Raw genomic sequence first — 18,748 nt, 5'->3', positions numbered from 1 at the left:
ACCTTACGGTCCCAGACAGGAAAATATATTAGATAATGAATTCTCAAATGAAATTTATATATTTATATAAAGTAATGACTACTGATTTTATGGAAAATTCCACAAAATTTGACACCTGAAAAATGTTTTACCCTTTTAGAAGTAATGTGCTTTCTCACAATAATTGCCACAGTGTTAGGTTCTCTATCAAAATGGTATCTACAGAAGTAAAGTGCTCCATTTAAATGAGATGCATGATTGACTTTCGATGTGGGAGTCCCCTCTGTGTGCTGTGATTACTCTCAGTGAATAAAGAAACTGTCGTGGCCTGTTGATAGAAAAGGACTTAGGTAGGCGGGGAGAACTGGACTTAATGCTGTCTGAGAAAGAAGGCTGAGACAGAGGGATGCTAAAATTTTGTTGGTAGGCCATGACCACATGGTAATACACAGATTAATGGAGATGGGTTAAATTAAGATGTGTTAACCAACAAGAAGTTAGAGCTAATGGGCCAAACAGTGTTTTAATTAATACAGTGTCTTGTGATTATTTCAGGTGTAAGCTACCTGGGCGACTGGGAAGAAGAAACAACATGATTATAGAAGGAATGTCAATTTACATGGTTTTGGATAACCTACATAAATGGGTAGAATAATATTTCCTTTATAGTAAGTACTGGACATTTTTATAACATATTGCAGTACTAAAAATGATTTTCAAAATTCAGCGATATCATATTTAATTAAATTAAATATCTTTTGGAGTAAATGCCAAGCAATTATCTCTAACATCTAATAGTAAATTAATAAGTGTATTTTCAAGAAAATTCTATCATTATCATTTTCTGAAATAATAAATTTTAATTATCGCTAACAACAAGAACTGAGTCAAATGTATTTTGACTTTCTTTTCAGAAAACAGCCTCAAATAATGACAGGGAAATTTATTAATAATTAGGAAAGCTTTGTCTTTACTTTAGACTTGTTCACAGCTAGCTCTTATAACCTGCTTCTATTAATCTACATTTTGCCACATGGATTTCTCACTCTCTCCCCCTTTGTATAAGCAACTTTTGTACACTCTCAATTTCATGGGAGAAATATCCTAAGAAAGAATTCATTCAGACATTAAGGTTAAGGAGGCTTACTCATAAACAAATCAAGGGATAGCAATTATTAAGATTACACATAAACACTGTCACATTTTCGGGTAAAGCAATCATTTTCTTTCAGCTTATATATTAACTATGATGCTTATTACTTCTACAGTGATTTATAGTTTTGAATTGTATGCTAGTTTTGTTTATTAAAAATACTTATAAAAGATACAAAGTAGTTTTCCTACTTTTTGTATGTGACCTACATACAAATAAAATAGAATGCAAGTAAATGCTGCAGAAGACTGAAAAGTTTTAATTGAGCCTGCGAGGACACTTGATATTGAACCAAGTACAAGCCTTTGAGAATCCGCTTAGATTTGACAGGCAGCCCCCATTGTGGTTGTATATAAGCTGTCAGGTTCCGTCATTTTAATAATAACTATTGAAAATATCACTTTCAATAGCAACCTATGATGCCACCTTGGGTAGAAATACAAAATCAAAAATAAATGTTATAACTATTATTCTAAATATTTAGTCTATTTAGTCTTTCCTTATGAATTAGATGACACATATTGGCCTGGAAAATGCAGAATATACATATATATATATATATATATATATATATATATATATATATATATATATTAATAACAATTCTATACAATTGTTATTTATTTAGTATGAGTTTTATTTATTAACATCATCAATATTTATTATATTATAATATAAGGAACTTTAAATGTATAAGGGTTTTTACCCTGTCTTAACAACTTGAAGGTTAACAATTCAGAAGACAGATCATGGTGTCACAGTTAAATTGTTCCAATAGTAGTCATTCAATGAAGATGATAACATATCAGTTTCAACATTAAACTCGCCTTACACAGTAGCTATGGTACTCTGATCACAACTTAGAGTTCTTTCCTTACACTACTCAATAACACTGTGAATAAATTAAATGTTGCCATATATTTTATTAAATTGCTTATCATCAATGATTCACTTGAAATGTGAAGTTCTAATGTTATCTATGTACCTATAATATTATAACATCTTTTAAAGAGGTATTGCATGTGGGAAATCAAAATAGATAAACAAATATTACTACAAAATATTCAGTTTATTTTGTTATGGTATCAGAAATAATATAGCCTAGTACATCATGTATCCAATAACAGAATAATTCAGAATTCACTACCAGAAAATGAGTAAAGTCTGGAGAGTTACAAAGTTCTTAAATGGAGTTTGATTAGAAACATTTGAGCAAAACTTTGGATCATAATAAAATGTGTCTTTTATACTTCAGAAAGAATTAAAATTAATATAAATGTTAAAAATAAATAAGATTAGGATATTATTAAAACCCAATAAATATTTATTATGAATCTTTTCATCTTATAAAATGAACATGACTTAATGTGCAGTAACTTTCTAGATTAAATCAAAATAATTGGAAATGTGATTGAAAACCCATCATGAGCTTAACAGTTTCCAGGTGTGTTTCAAATAACATTCTATTCAATATAATTTTCCTAAGACAACTAAGCAAACTGAGAGCGTGAAGCAAGCATGTGAGCAGAACGCCAGCAGGCTAAAGAGAGAAAATTTCCTGAAAACATGTTATGATAGAGGGAGTGTGCTTGTATTAAATGAGATGTACATACGCTCTGCACCTGGTTTTAGATTTCAGAAAGATAAAAATGAGGCCATTCATAGAAAATGTGAAACGTGGTAATTAGAGATGGTTTCACAGGCTGTTTCTGAAATGAAGCATGTGTTCATCTGAAAGAAAAAAATGTTTAGAAATGAAAACCATGCTTAACCAACCCCTCAAAACCTTAAATAAACCTGGCAGAATTTAACAGAGTAGCTAGTAGGTTAATTGGAAGAAAGAAGTTTTTTTTTCAAGATGGAAAGCATGTTTTAAAATGTGAGTAGCAGCTATTAGGTTTCTATCATTGATATATATATATATATATATATATATATATATATATATATATATATATATATATACATATATATATATATACACAATAATATATATATGTATATATACATATACATATTATTGTAAAGAACAGTTACTTTCTAGATTAGATCAAAAAATGGAAAAGTGATTAAAAACTCGTCATGAGCTTGATAGTTTCCAGATGTGTTTCAAATACAATCTTATTCAAGATAATCTAAGACAACTAAGTAAACTGATAGCAAGCAGAGCCTCAGTAGGATAAAAGAAAGAAAATTTCCTTGATATACATAATAGACGTATTGTATTCATATTAAATGAAAGTGCATATGTGCATCATGTATATATATAAGAACTATTCTAGGTTGTCAGCTACATCTAAAATTAACTAAAATCCAATTGGCTGGGTACATCTGTGAGAAATTTTTCTTAATTAAAAATTTGAAGTGGGAAGACCAACCTTTAATCTATATCTTTATTTTTGTTTGTTTTTGTTTTTACACTGTTTTCCAAAGTAATATTTTTCTTTATTGAAAATAGTTTTTTTTCTTACAACATATTCTGGTTGCAGTTTCTTTTCCCCCCAACTCCTCCCAGATTCTCTTCACTTTCCCATAAATTATTAAAAATAATGATAACTATTAATTATTATTACTATAAAATAAAACAAACCAGAATAGGACAAAACAGAAGAAAAAAGTCAAAGAAAAAGCTCAACAGCCGGGCGATTAATCGCAACACTCAGGAGGCAGAGGCAGGCGGATCTCTGTGAGTTCGAGACCAGCCTGGTCTACAGAGCTAGTTCCAGGGCAGGCTCCACAGCCACTGGAAACCCCGTCCCAAAAAAACAAAAACGAGAAAAAAGAAAAGATGTAGCACTCTCAGCTCCAGCAATGTAGAGGCCCCAAAATGAGAGCCTATTTCCACCTTGACAAAAGGTCAGAGAGTTGGGACTTACCTCTGTTCCTTCAAGGTTATTGTGTTTCTACCTCAGACAAAGGTCCCACCTAGATTTAGGTCAGAGACTTCCGCTCTCTCAAGGTTATTATCAACTGGTGTGCTAATAGCCAGACCTTATATTAGTATTACAGGAATAGAGAAGTAGATATGTTTCTACCTCAAACATAAGTCTAAGGATCCAACTAAGGGACCGGTTCCTTTCTGGAGATAACATTGGATTCTACCCCAGGAGTGTTTTCCTACAGAATGTTTTGGTCTGTGATGTGAGCATGAATTGTTTTGTTCTAGCAACAGAGTGTTTAACTATGGATGTAGCCTTTCCTTGTATCATGTTAATGTAATTTTTTGTCTTACTTCTAAGTTTTGTGGTCTGGGGTATTTTTAATCAATTGGAAATTTAACGCGGGCTAATTTCAGTACTCACTGGAATTCCCAATACTATTCTGTTTCTACATTTTATTATTTTAATTCGTGTCTTCATATTCTTTACTATATTTCTATCCCCATGCCTCTACCCTGGCAAGAAGTACTTTTGTGGAGGCTGGTCCCTGACACAGTGACTTCCTGTTGCCTACAAGGTGTAGTACTCTCAGCTCCAGCACCACATCTGCCTGCCCTCCTCCACACTTCCCATCATGATGATAACGGACTGAACCTCTGAAACTATAAGTAAGTCACTCGAATTAAATGGTTTTTTGTTTTGTTTTTGTTGGGTTTTTTTGTTTGTTTGTTTTTTTGAGACAGGGTCTAGCTGTAGTTTTGAAGCCTGCTCCGGAACTAGCTCCTGTAGACCAGGCTAGCCTCGAACCCACAGAGATCCTCCTGCCTCTGCCTCCTGAGTACTGGGACCAAAGGTATGAGCAGGAGCCCAGCTCAATGAGTCTGTTATTTTTTTTTAATTTATTTATTTATTAAGGATTTCTGCCTCCTCCTCGCCACCGCCTCCCATTTCCCTCCCCCTCCCCCGATCAAGTCCCCCTCCCTCATCAGCTCAAAGAGCAATCAGGGTTCCCTGACCTGTGGGAAGTCCAAGGACCACCCACCTCCATCCAGGTCTAGTAAGGTGAGCATCCAAACTGCCTAGGCTCCCCCAAAGCCAGTATGTGCAGTAGGATCAAAAACCCACTGCCATTGTTCTTGTGTTCTCAGTAGTCCTCATTGTCTGCTATGTTCAGCGAGTCCTGTTTTATCCCATGCTTTTTCAGACCCAGGCCAGCTGGCCTTGGTGAGTTCCCGATGAAACATCCCCATTGTCTCAGTGTGTGGGTGTACCCCTCGCGGTCCTGAGTTCCTTGCTCGTGCTCCCTCTCCTTCTGCTCCTGACTTGGACCTTTAATCTATATCTTTTGAGGTGGATGATTCACCTTTAATCTTAAAGAGTTGAAGAAAGTCCTAATGATGGAAAAAGATAACAAGGACTAACTAGGTTGTTATAGACAGTGGTCAGAAAAAAAAACAGCTAAACAAAGGAAGTAAGATTCAGGGCCTTGTTTAGAAAAGAAAATAGGGGGGGCTGCTGTGGGATAATGCTTTTGTACACTGTAAAGATTTGTCACTCATGTTGATTTAATATAATGCCAGGCATCAAGTATAGGCAAGGCAACCAGACTAAAAAAATTCTGGGAAGAGGAAAGGCAGAGACACAGTCACAAGCCAGATGCAGAGGAAGCAAGATGAGAATGCCTTACTGAGAAAATATACCAAGACATGTGGCTAAACATAAATAAGAATTATGGGTTAATTTAAGTTGGAATAGCTGGTTAATAATAAACCTAACTATCAAGCCAGACAGTTTATACTTAATATAAGCTTTTGTGTGTTTCTTTGGGAATGAACAGCTGCAAAACTAGACAGGATGGTCAACACCAGGTTATTCACAGGGTGTGGTAGTTTGAATGTAATTTGTCAATATGTGGAATATTGTTGAGACAGACAGACCTTGCGCTTGTTTGGGGGAATTGGGACTTTCTTATTTTGATTATGGAAACAGTGGAATGCTTTAAGCATTGGGTACTGGATGATAGTAGTAGGGGTATGGAAGACAGAGGTGCTAAAGTTGTTTGAACTATGATGGGCTTACTTAAGTGGTTTCAGAGGAGAAGAATTTAGTATGCTTCCTAGAGATCACTCTTGTGATACTTTGGTGAAGAACTAGTTGCCTTTTGTTCTTGTCAGAAGAGTTTGCCTGAAAGAGCAGAAGTATAAAATAAACCCACTGACTGAAAAAAAAAATCTCAAAATGGCCCATTATAGACTCTGTTCTGTGGATATTATTGGTAATGCTAATGAAAATTTATAAGGAAAAGGAGCAAGCTGAGCAAGGTAAATTACAAAATGAACATTTTGAGGATAAAATGAGCAGTAGCAAGTGTAATGGAGCAAAGTCCTGTGTTCAGAGAGATCAGCAAATAAAGAAATGGGATAAGGGGAGTCCTGACCTCAAAGCAAGATCCTACCCAGATAAGTTTTCAACCTGTGAAAAGGAACTAAAGCAAGACTTAGAGCCAGGTGTTGTGGGGCACACCTTACATAGCAGTACTCGGAAGGTAGAGGCTGACGGATTTCTGAGTTTGAGCACAGTCTGGTCTACAGAGCAAGTTTCAGGACAGCTAAACTTAGGCAGTGTAAAGGACGGAAAACTGATGAAGATATACTTGAATGAGGGAGATAGTTCCAGCCCCGGTAAGAAGTAATACTTGGCAGCTTTGGCCGATTGATTCTGGTTTTAGAATTTAAGATAGAAGAAATGAGTTATGGAATTTGCATAGATGTCATGAGGTCTGGCATGTTTCAAGGGTGTCTGTGGTTGGAGGCCCAGTAGAAAGGCCATTGGCTGAAGCTGTGAAGTTAAATCCAGGATTGCCTTGGAGAACGCAAGATGTTAGTGATGCCAGACTTGTGGGATACCTGCCAAGGAGTGCTGCTAACAGGGCATGGAACCAGTCCAAAAGAAAGACGTGTGTTGTAGTCAACAAAGCTGAACATATCTGAATATCTGAAGAGCATTTACACATCACACACAGAGTTGGAGTTTGCTGGCTGGTTTTCAGTCTTGTGTTGGTACAGTACTTCTTCACTATTCCCTCTTCCCTACATTTTGGAATGGTAATACATTTCCTGTACTTTATGTATGTTGGAAATATTTTTTCTTTAATATTTATTTTACAGGGGATTACAGTTAAGAGATTGCAAGAATCCCAGAAGAGGTTGAACTCTGAAACATTATTGAGACTGTGATAGACTGTGGGAACTTTTGAAGTTGGACTATATGTATTTTGTATTATTACAATTTTATGGTGGCCAGGGAGTGGAATGCGGTAGTTTGAATGTGATTGGCCCATGTAATCTCACAGGAAGTGACACTATTACTTGGTGTGGCTTTGTTGGAGTGGGTATACATTGGTATGCACTTTGAGTTATTGACAGTATTTGTCAATTTACTGTGGAACGCAGTTATTTTTACCCTCACCATATATTGTTTTTCTTTTTCCTCTTTTTTTTTTTTGTTTTTGTTCTTCAAGACAATATTTCTCTTAGCTCTGGAGCCTGTCCTAGAACTAGTTCTTGTAGACCAGGCTGACCTTTAACTTATAAGAGATCTCCCTGCCTCTGCCTAAGTACTGGGATTATAGGCATGCACCATCATCCATGAAAATGCTTGTTGTCCATTTCTCTTTACCACTGTAATAGATCCAACTTCTGTGAGAAGAAGTTCTATCATTTGATCCTGACTATATGTATGTGGTTACAAGTTCACACACACACACACACACACACACACACACACACACACACGTGAACAAACACATACATACACACACATGAACAAACATACATACACACACAAGCAACTCAATTAAGCTTTCAGCAATTCAAATATTTAACAACAAAAATGTTTTATTTTCTTTTAGATGTTGTTAATATATTTCCTTGTCACAAATGACTCAGTAATTATGCTTCTAGCTCTAACAATATACTTTTTTTTTTACAGAATTTCCTTTGATGATTGTTGCTAAAGAAGGTTGTCAAGAGATTATAGTTAACTGTAATTCTTATAGATGTTCAGAAAACAAAATAAGTTAACAAAATATCATGTGGTAAGACAATGTTTTATACTTCCATTCTAAAGTGTTTTGGAGATTTGTTTCTCAAATTTGCAGATAAAAAATTTTAGAAAAGGTTTACCATTTTACACAGAAAATCTCACACATTTGAGAGAGGAAATACCCATCTCTGCACACAGTGTGCTATAAATATGCATTTGTCCTTTTTATGAATAAGTGAAATGCAAGTCAACTAGGTAATCCAAGTTGTTGATAGCTATGAATATCAACTTTTGCCATTGAGAAGAATGCAAGAGTCAAAATATAAAAAGCATTTATAGAAAAACATATTAGAGTCAACAACCTACCTATACACTGTACTATAATCTATACATAATTTATATATATTATATATTTATAAATATTTATTTATATTTATAATATATATTTATATATAAAGAGGCTTACTTTATATTTACATTTTAACATATATAACAGTATAATTTTACATATGATTTGTTCTAATTTCGATGTAAAAATTTCAAATCAGAAATTTTCAATGTGAAAAAAATCTGTACTCATAAAATAATTCAATGTATAATATTTTGTATCAACTAGAGCTCCCATCATACACAAAATTCAATCATGGTGAGACAGTCAAAAGACTCAGGAGTTCAAAGTCACCTTTAATTATTTAGATAGATGAAGTTCAACCTGGTATAAGGAAAACTCATAAAAGCAACCCCCTCACAAACACATACATGCACACACACACACACACACACACACACACACACACACACTACCACAGAGAAAAGCCAGAAGAAATTTCTGATTGGGTAAAAGCCTGAGGTAAAAGAATGCATTCTTCCTTACCTGTCAAATACAGTGAAAAAGGTGCTGACAGTTTCAAGTTTTTTGTAAGCACATCTGCTACTTTAAACCTATTGACATTGCAGCTTGAATACAGATATAAAACACTAATACAAGCAGCTCTGAGCAAAGAGCAATTATTCTGAGAAATCAAAGGAAAGGAATATTGAAACTGCAAAACGCCCACAAAGGAATTCAACTTAATTCTTTTCATTGTCTTGAAAATTAGCTGTTGATATTTCCTACATGAAATCAGTGTGCAACAAGCAATTTTTAATTGGGTGAGATGAAGGTTGGCTGAACGGAGCAAACATTGAGTGACACTAATAAAGCCTACGATGATTCTCTAAGCAACCAGTAAATCCCAGATGAGATCTTTGCAAGTTGAAAAAAGGAATCTAGCGCTCAGACCTGTTTAGGCTGGCACAATTCACACTGCAGAAAGCCTACATAGAACATTAGGGCAGAATAGAGAAAAACTCTCTGCTCTAACTTGGGCAGCAGTCTTGGTTCTCAAGTTATACACTCTTGTTCTTGAACATGGAAGGATGCATGTCAGCACATACACAGACATTGAGAGTGATGTTTCAGCTTTAGTCTTTCCAATCTAATGTCTGCGGATGGAAGGTTACAGATGCTGAAAATTTTCAGATTGCATTATCACCTGAATAAATCCCTTTAGAGCAATCTCTTTCTTTGTCAATCTGTCTCTCTTGATCTATCTTAACAGTCATACATATGTAGATATCTCCATGTATCACCAGTTACGTGGAAGAGTAAGAATAATAGTACATGTGACTCTCTAAGTTGACAGGTGCTTGTAGAAAGAAAACCCATGCAAGTCATGGAAATATTGTTAAAGCTTCTCAACAGTTCTGATGAATCTAGTATTAAGTGGGTGTATTGCTAAATCAGATAAACTTCAACTTCCATCCATTTTCTTCTTCTCAAATACAGTATCATACTTTAAAATGAGCCATCTCACAGACTCAGAAGACAGTGCTACCTCGCAGATTTCTGCCCATATAAAATGTCCTGTGCTCTAGGTAGTTAGAGAGGAGTTGGAATTGCCTGCCATGCTGTCTGCACTCACAACACTTCAGTGTGGACACCCTAGGTAGGCACAGCTGATCCTTTGCAGCTGGTTTTCTAATTTTACTGCCTTGTCAATGGGGTTTTTCTGAAGGATCTCCACACATGGTTGCTTCTCAAAAGTTTTTCATATACTAAGTGTTAGTGTATAACAGCACTTGCTTCTATTAACCAGTCAGTCTCCAGGCAGAATAACAGCCAGTTAACCACAATATTTATAATTTATTCCCCATGATGTTCCTTTTGAGAGCTATCTCTCCTGAATAGATTCTTTTCCTTGGAAAACCTAATTGAGCTTGAATCCTTTTCTGCCCACTCCTTCCTGCTCAGTTTCTGCCTGGAGTATATTCCTTGATAATCAATCAGGTGTAAAATAACTTCAAAGTTCAACACAATAAAAAAGACCTGTAGTTCATGCATAAGTTTTGGCAGTCATGGTTTGGGAAAGTCTTACAAAAGCATATTTTTCAGAAAGATGTTACCTCCATTCTTCCTCTCATTCCAACAGAGAGGCTACAGCAGCAATCTCATATCCTGAGATAGAACAAGATTCTTGATACATATCAAGTAGTTCACACTTCTGCAAATAGTACTTGACCCTATCCTTGAAGGCCACTCGGTCTTTCCTAGAGGCTATAAGCTTCAGAATATGACCAGATACTTATATAACATCTGTATTCAGGAACATTGCAAAGCAGTGTCAGACTGGGCCCACAAAATTCACATTCTTGTATTTTCCTTACTTCCATCCTTTTGATATGTAGAAAAATAAAGTTAGAATGCTTTTCTTTGTTTGTTTATATCATTGTTTGTTTCATTTTACAATTGCAAAAGGGAGTTTTTGGATCTTTGTCACATTGCTGTGCCATGAATTGGGCCATATATTGTCTCTTTAGTGGTACTCCTCTGGTTAAACATATATTGTGGTATCATTATGTCTATCCAAGCAGTTTCACAGTGCTTTCCTACTTCAAAATGACTCTGCATCAGTCATCTATGAGAACACTTATGTTTATTTGTAAACAATATTCAGTAATAAAACTAACCAAGAAGCTGAAATTTCTTACAATGTAAATTTTGTAAATCTTTAAATAAACCGAAGAAAATATTAAAGATACAATATGATTGATATATAATACTGAATGGTGAGAGTCAAGGTTGTAAAAACCTTATATTACTAAAGTAAAACTATAGAATCAATGTAATCTTCATAAAATTTCAATGAAATCATTCATAAAATTGCCAAAAACCAATCCTACACACAGACATAGAAACACACACACACACAGACACAAACATATACACAAAGAGACAAATAGAGACAGAGACAGAGAGACAGAGACAGAGAGAGACAGAGGTTGTATGTGAAAGAGAGAAAACAATTCTGAGCAGAGAATAGACAGAGACATTCTGCCTAAACTACAATAGATAACCATAGTGATCAGGATATCATGATGCTGCCACAAAACAGTTTGACAGGCCAATGGAATAGAATAAAGCACAGACAGAGATGAATCCTTTCAACTCAAGAAACCAAAGGTTTGACAAGTTGTCAAAATAAGCATTTGAGATCACAGATTATTTTCAGGTAGTGGTACTGGCAATAAACCATATACATGTTTAAAAAGGTTAAAAGTAGACTCATTTCTCTCATTGTGGACAAAATATCAGTTCAAAGTGGGTCAGAGAACTTAATTTACAGCAAGGAGCAGCACAGCTGCTAAACAATACATACAGGAGACACTTTGAGACCAGTTGGAGTCAAAGCAAAATATGAAAAGAATACAATAGCATAGGATATAATCCCAAAAATTAGCTGAAAGTCTTCTAAAAACAATAAAAGAGAATTACCTTATTATACACTTATACCATTATTGGACATAAAGTCAAAGAATGCCACATTCTACTACAAAGATAAATACATGCCCATATTTATTACATATTTATCACACTTTTCAATTTACAATAGTAAAGAAATAAACACAGCCAATCAACAGATAATGGATATACAAATGTGATTCATACATTCAATGGGATATTTTGAGCTGTAAAAACATAATCCTGCAGAAAAAAATGGATGCAACTGTACATATGACTTTAAGCAAAATAAATGTTTCAGTTACTTCTCAGTTGCTCTTATCAACAGTATGACCAAAACTAACATATGGCAGAAGAGTTTAACTTCTGTTTCCAGAGGAAAAGAGTTCTTCATGGTGGGAGACAGTGTAGCAAGTAGGAGACATGGGGATAGGAGTGGGAAGTTGAGAGATCACACCCTTAACCTTAATCTTGAAGCAGAGAAGTTAACAGGCAAAAAAAAAGGTGTAATTAGGAATTTAGAGAAAGATTAGGAAAATTTATTCTTAACCATTCAGTACATTCGATAGATCACAGTTTTCTTTTTGGAAATGGAAAGATTCTCTTTAAGTACATTTTGCGTATAATTACACAGTTTGCAAGCAAAAACAAAGAAGAGGAGAAATGGACAATTTTCTAGTGCCATTTGTAGCTCTCTGTCCATTAGTAAAGCATCAGGTACTAAAAGTTATTTACTGAGCTTGCTCATTAGCTGTCTCCAGAAAAACCTGATTAATATTACAGAGCGATGGAATGCCCTAAACAGCTGACAAACATAATGCCTGCGTCTCCCTCTAATTTAGGAAAGCAAATGTGTAGCTGATGAAGAGGAATACAGAGCAAATGCTCCAGTGTTTGCTTCTTAATCTTAGACTTCTCTGCACCAGACATGAATAATGTTACTATTTTTATCTTTGAGCATTCAAAAGGCATGTGAAGACTTTAAGAAAGAAAATCTGAAAGCAATTGACGTTATCTGAAAAGCAATTATGAATTACATTGACATAAAGCATATTTTATTATGTTAGATGAGCTCATGCGTGTCCATTCTCTCACGAGCACACAGCCCACAGCAAGCCCGCCTATGTGTTTATGCAGAAACTTTAGTATCAGAGCAAAAAGCAATTTCTATTTTCCATGTTGCTTTTTGTCAAGGACAAATGACAGCATGATCACCAGGAATAGGATAATTTGTTTCAGAAATTTGTTTGTAAAGCACAAGTCTTTATATATTGAACTTGTGGTTTTGAATAACCAGGCCTAAGCATGTGAAAATAAGGGTGAATAATGCATGAATGTTTTTTTTTTCAGAAGCTGAAATACATATGTGAGGAATGTGGATAAATGAAGACATCACAGCAAAATAATGTGAGGAGCATTTGGAGAGCACCATTTACTACAATGCAGCCGCTACAGCAAGGCAGAGTTAGAACAACAGAGTATGAGAACAGCATTGGGCATTTGTAACACATATACATATACAACCACAAAAATAAAAACCACGAAGATGGCGTTGGGAAGAAAAGGGAATAAACAGTATGTAATGATAGACATGGAAGTGAGAAAATAGACCTGTCCATTATAAAGGTGGGAATTTCACTTGTCAGAACGAACGCAGTGAGAAGAATTGGAACAAGCAAAAGAATCACAATTAGTAAATGCCCTGTAAATTTGACATAGAATATGAGAGATAATTTTTCATTATGACCACAAAATCAAGACTGACTAGTTGAATTTAATCACTAAATAAGCAAGTTGAAATTAAATGAAAGATTACCAATAAGCTTAAAATTGAGCATGCTAAACAGAGCTTGATATAACAAGCATATAAAATAATGAGATGGTAGCAGAAAATTTGGAAAACTGGGTATATTTCATTTTTCAGTTATTTTGAGTCATGGTGAATTTTATATCCTGAATCTGGAAAGCACACAGAGACAAAAATAAGGAATGAGAAAATAAAATACCAAATATGAGAAAGAAAGAATATAACCTTAAAATTAGTCTAGTAGAGTTAATCTACTGAACATCATTAATCACCATCAGGGAAATACAAACCAAAACTACATTCAGATTCTGTCTCATCCTGACCAAAATTAAGTTCAACAAGAAAACAAATTCTACCACTATGTAAGAAGAAAAAAAACTTTATGTCCTATTTATGTTATAGCTAGAAAGATAGACAGACAGATAGATACATTCATTCATACATACATATATACATACATACATACATACATGCGTATGTATATAGAAAGAGAGAGAGCAGCAGTCATAACAACCACATACACCATTTATGCATGCTTACTCCAAAGGGTAAAGAGTGTCCTGCACATGCACATTTATTGTGACTTCATTCCCAATAACCAAGTACTGGAATCACTCTAGATTCTCATTGACCATCGCACCAATGAAGAAAATGTGCTACATACACACTGAAATTTTACTTGGCAAAACATAATATGAAATTTGCAGGAAACGAATGGAATTAAGGATCAATATATTTGTGAAATTAATCAATCCCAGAAGCATAAATGTCAAGTGTGCTGTTTAATATATGTGCGTGAGAGAAAGGGGTGGGGTAGAAGGAGGAAGGGTCTGGCTAGAAGGGAGGGAGGGAGGGAGGGAGGGAAGGAGGGAGGAAGGGAGGAAGGGAGGAAGGGAGGAAGGGAGGAAGGGAGGAAGGGAGGAAGGGAGGAAGGGAGGAAGGGAAGGAAGGAGAGAAGCAAAGGGAAGAAACAAAAAGAGAGACTGTAGTAGGACTGTCTTTAGAACCGCCAGCTCCACGATAGTGATACCAAGATTTATTATTAACAATGAAAGCTTGGCCTTCAGTATAAGTTTGTGTTAGTCTAGCTCTTATAACTCAAATTAAGCTGCTTCTATTAATCTACATTTTGCCGTGTGGTTCTTTAACTCTCTTTCATTCTGTATGTCCACCCCTCTCTGTATCTTCCTGGCGTTTCTCAAGCACCTAGATTCTTTCTTTAAAGATTTATTTATGCATTACAAATACAGTGTTCTACCTGCACATATGCCTTTCTGCCAGGACCTCTGGAAGAACAGCCTGTGCGTTTAACCTCTGGGCCATCGGCCCAGTTCTAACACTTAGATTATGTGCAAATTCTCTCTGCATGGAAGTTCCCCCCATAACCTCTCCTACATAATATTGGCCATTCAGCTTTTATTTAAACCAATGACAGTGGCAAATCTTCACAATAGTGTAAACAAGTTTCCCACAACAAGATGGAAAAAGCAGGAGTGAAATAAATAGTAATATAGAAGTAATTATAGTTTTAAATATATACTATATGAATGTATAGAGATATTATAATGAAAATCTGTTGCACAGTAAACATTGTAAGGAGTTAAAATTTAAAAAAAAGAATTTTTCCTTTTAGAAACATTGTTTCCTGTGAGGAATAGTTTATTTATTCATTTACTTATTTATGACATTAATAATTTGAATTTTAAACTCGAAGGCCTGAAGGCATGATAAGAAGTTAATTTAGTATCAGAATATAAAGTTGGTAAGCTGTGAAGTTAGTGGATTTGCATGCATAAAATTATTTTCTATTATATATTTAATTAAGGAAGTATGTATAATATCTATTTTAAATTATGAGTGTAAAATCATAAACCAATAAAAAAATAACTTTTTTGACTTATGACTTCAAAAATCATCACAGATGAACCATGTAAATAACATTTTAATATGTTTTAATTTTTGAAAACATATTAAACTTAACACAGTATTGAAATGGTTCTTTATATTTTCTTATATAATAGAACAATTTATAAAAACTGAATACAGTCAAAATTTTATAATATAGTACAAATAAAAAATCTAGAAAATAGTTTTCAATATTTAAATAAAAAAGCACTGTATAAATAAAAGTATTTTATTGTTTAGTATAATATATAATATTATACTATATTGTAATATAACCTGCTAAATATTAGAACTGTGAGTGTGAAAAATTAATTAACAGCTGTTCATAAAACTCAAATCTTATTAAATGTGATCACACTTTTGACAACTGGGTATTTCTCAAATACTGTACAAATTTTTCTTATTTTTAAGTCACTTTCAAATGTCTTCTTCCTTAATTACTATACTTCCTTCTGTCTGGACTTCTGACATTTTAAAGTTTAGCGTTCCAATTACTGGTTTAATGTGACATGTACTTTCTGCTAAGATTGTACTACCTCTAAATAAATGTACATTAAGTAGAAATAACCCGGAAATTTTATGTGAATAACCAGGGTAATTATCTGCATACATTATATAATTAGATAAAAAAATAATTTTTCTCTACTTTCTTACAATGTAGCTTAGAACTTAAGAGTCACAAGTTCATTAACCTTACAGGCAGCATTTAAAGGCACGTACTAGCACATCTGATATTGAAAAATTTTCATGGTTTAAAAGATAAATGCTTAAGAAATTTCATGTTTTACAAAGACATTGACACACAATGACAGAGACTTTCACTCTCAATTTAGTGCTATAACAATGAATCTCGGAAAGCTATGGGAACATACCTTACTTCGTTCTTGGATTTGGCAGAATGCCCTATCCACTCCTTTCAGCATATTCAAACCTAATGTCTATAAGGCAAAACATCAGAACTTGCCTTCCCAAAGCAACTTAGATGCTAAAGTTTTTCAATAATCATGTTCCTCATTGTATACGCTTCTCAACAACACATTATAAGAAAATCCCCAAAACACATTTGCATATTTTGGCTGTATTAACTAATTGCTGTTTCTTGTTACATATTTTGTTTCTTAAAATGCATAGTGAATAGTCTATATAGGTCTTCTTTTATACATATGATGTTACTGCTTACATTGCCACTTTGCTATTCCTTACATTGTTATATAGCAATACCATAGAATTATTATATATGAATTTGTATATCAATAAATATTTTCTATTTTTTCTAAAATAATTTACCAATTGGTTTTACCCTCAAACTTTATCTAATAGCTCAACATAATAAATTATGAATTAAAATATTTTCCCAACTCACATGGTTCTCTTGAATAAAAAAATGACTAAATATACATCTTAAAGGTGAATACAAGGACAGAAATCTAATGAAATATATTAAACCATAGGGCATTATATTAAACCTCAAGTTGGATTCTTCTTGGAATACAATTTAGTGGCTAAGCACATGGATCCTGAACATATGGAGAAGCACCTTCCCCAGTACTGACGAAAATCTGTTGAATATTAAAACATCAATAAGAGTGTGAAGTGAGAGAATTATTTTATTCAAGAATTACTAAGTAGAGAATATTAGTGATATCTGTTTCAAAACATGGCTTTCGTATACTTGTTCCATAGACAAACCATTCTATTAAAGACAATTTGAGCCAATTTGAAAATAAATTGACATAAATTTTCATAGATAAAAATACTTACACACTTTGTGAAATTTTTGTTTGACATCATGAATAGTTGATGTTTGAGGTACCTGAAAAAGTGAAATACAATTATAAAAAAACGTAATTTCTGCTATACAAATATTTAAGACAAAATGTTAACAGCAGTAAAATATCTGCAAATTTATAATTTGAATAACTTTTAAATTCTACTTTAACAAGTATTATAACAATGATATGATAATGAAAAAATATTTGTATAAAGCAATAGTAGTCCAATTCCAATCAACATATTCCTCTAAAGTATATTTTTAAAAACTTTATTTGTTCAAAACCTTTGGTTTTGATCTTCAGCCATTGAGAGGATATTGAGTAAAAATATGTCTATTCTCAAAAGTAAAAGGACTTATTGAGAGACAGGTGCTGGAGGATGTGAACTGAGTCATAGAGGAGGTAGAATAAAAAAATTAATACATAGGACTATTATGAGATAAGTCATTTACATGATCTCATTAGTGACTGTATGCTAAATGTTTTATTCAAACTCTCAACTGAATATACTGAAAGTGCACAAAACGTATAGAAGGTGCATTGTGTAGAAGGTTGACAATCTTTTAGCTGTAATTACTGAAAATATCTCACTTTAAAAATGAATTCAACTTGGTTTTATTTATATACATTGGAAAATCATTGAAGCAAACAGTTTCATCTTAACTATCAAGTCATCATAGTATTTCTGAATTTTTTATTCATTCCAAAGATCTGAGCTCAAAAGCCCTTTCTCCGCTCATTATTACACTTACAAATAAGCCTTCCAAACACATCTTAATAAGTACTTATCGCAGTGTTAGAGTTTCTTCTGAGTTTTGTATCTAGAACAGCTTGAAGGCTAATGGCTGAGATGATCCAGCTTCACAGGAATATCCAGTCAGGATTTACCATAATTTAAATTTTCTTTGGGTCCCCACAAGATTATCAGTGCCCCCAATCAGCAAGAAGTAGCCTACAAAACTACACCTACATTCTCCCCCCCCAAAAAAAAAAAGGATTATGGATGTTTGTCTTTGATTAGAGTGTTGGTTACAAGTTTTTATAGACAATGGTCAAAAAAAAAAACTAAAGAAAGAAGACTAGAATCAGAATTCTTGTGTCTAAAAAAATGCTGTGGGAGAATGCTCTCGTACACTTTAAAGATTTTTCACTCCTATCTGTTTAATAAAACACTGTTTGGTTGGTAATCAGGCAGGAAGTGTAAGTGGGTTAAACAGACTAGGAGAATTATGGGAAGAGAAAAGAAAGAGATGCAGTCACCAAAGAGAAGCAGAGGAATCAAGATGAAAATGCCTCATTGAGAAAAGGTACCAAGTTACGTAGCTAAACATAGACAAAAATGATGGGCAAGAGCAAGTTAATAATAAGCCTAAACTAATAGGTCAAGCAGTTTATAATCAATATAAGCTTCTGTGTGTTTCTTTGGGA

At 34.0% G+C, this 18,748-nt stretch overlaps 1 protein-coding gene across 1 annotated transcript in view; it reads right to left on the bottom strand.

The window, feature by feature from the left end:
* Tecrl (trans-2,3-enoyl-CoA reductase like) overlaps positions 1–18,748 on the bottom strand; it is a 64,428-nt gene that overhangs the window by 36,120 nt on the left and 9,560 nt on the right. Inside the window, exon 2 of the mRNA XM_075942877.1 lies at positions 17,310–17,361. Coding sequence (XP_075798992.1) covers positions 17,310–17,361 — 52 coding nt within the window. The remainder of the gene's footprint in view (positions 1–17,309; positions 17,362–18,748) is intronic.

This window comes from Microtus pennsylvanicus, chromosome 12, assembly GCF_037038515.1.
Source record: "Microtus pennsylvanicus isolate mMicPen1 chromosome 12, mMicPen1.hap1, whole genome shotgun sequence".
In the NCBI taxonomy this organism is placed as follows: domain Eukaryota; kingdom Metazoa; phylum Chordata; class Mammalia; order Rodentia; family Cricetidae; genus Microtus; species Microtus pennsylvanicus.
Note: the sequence above shows the minus strand (reverse complement) of the source record. Positions and strands in the feature narration are given on the sequence as shown.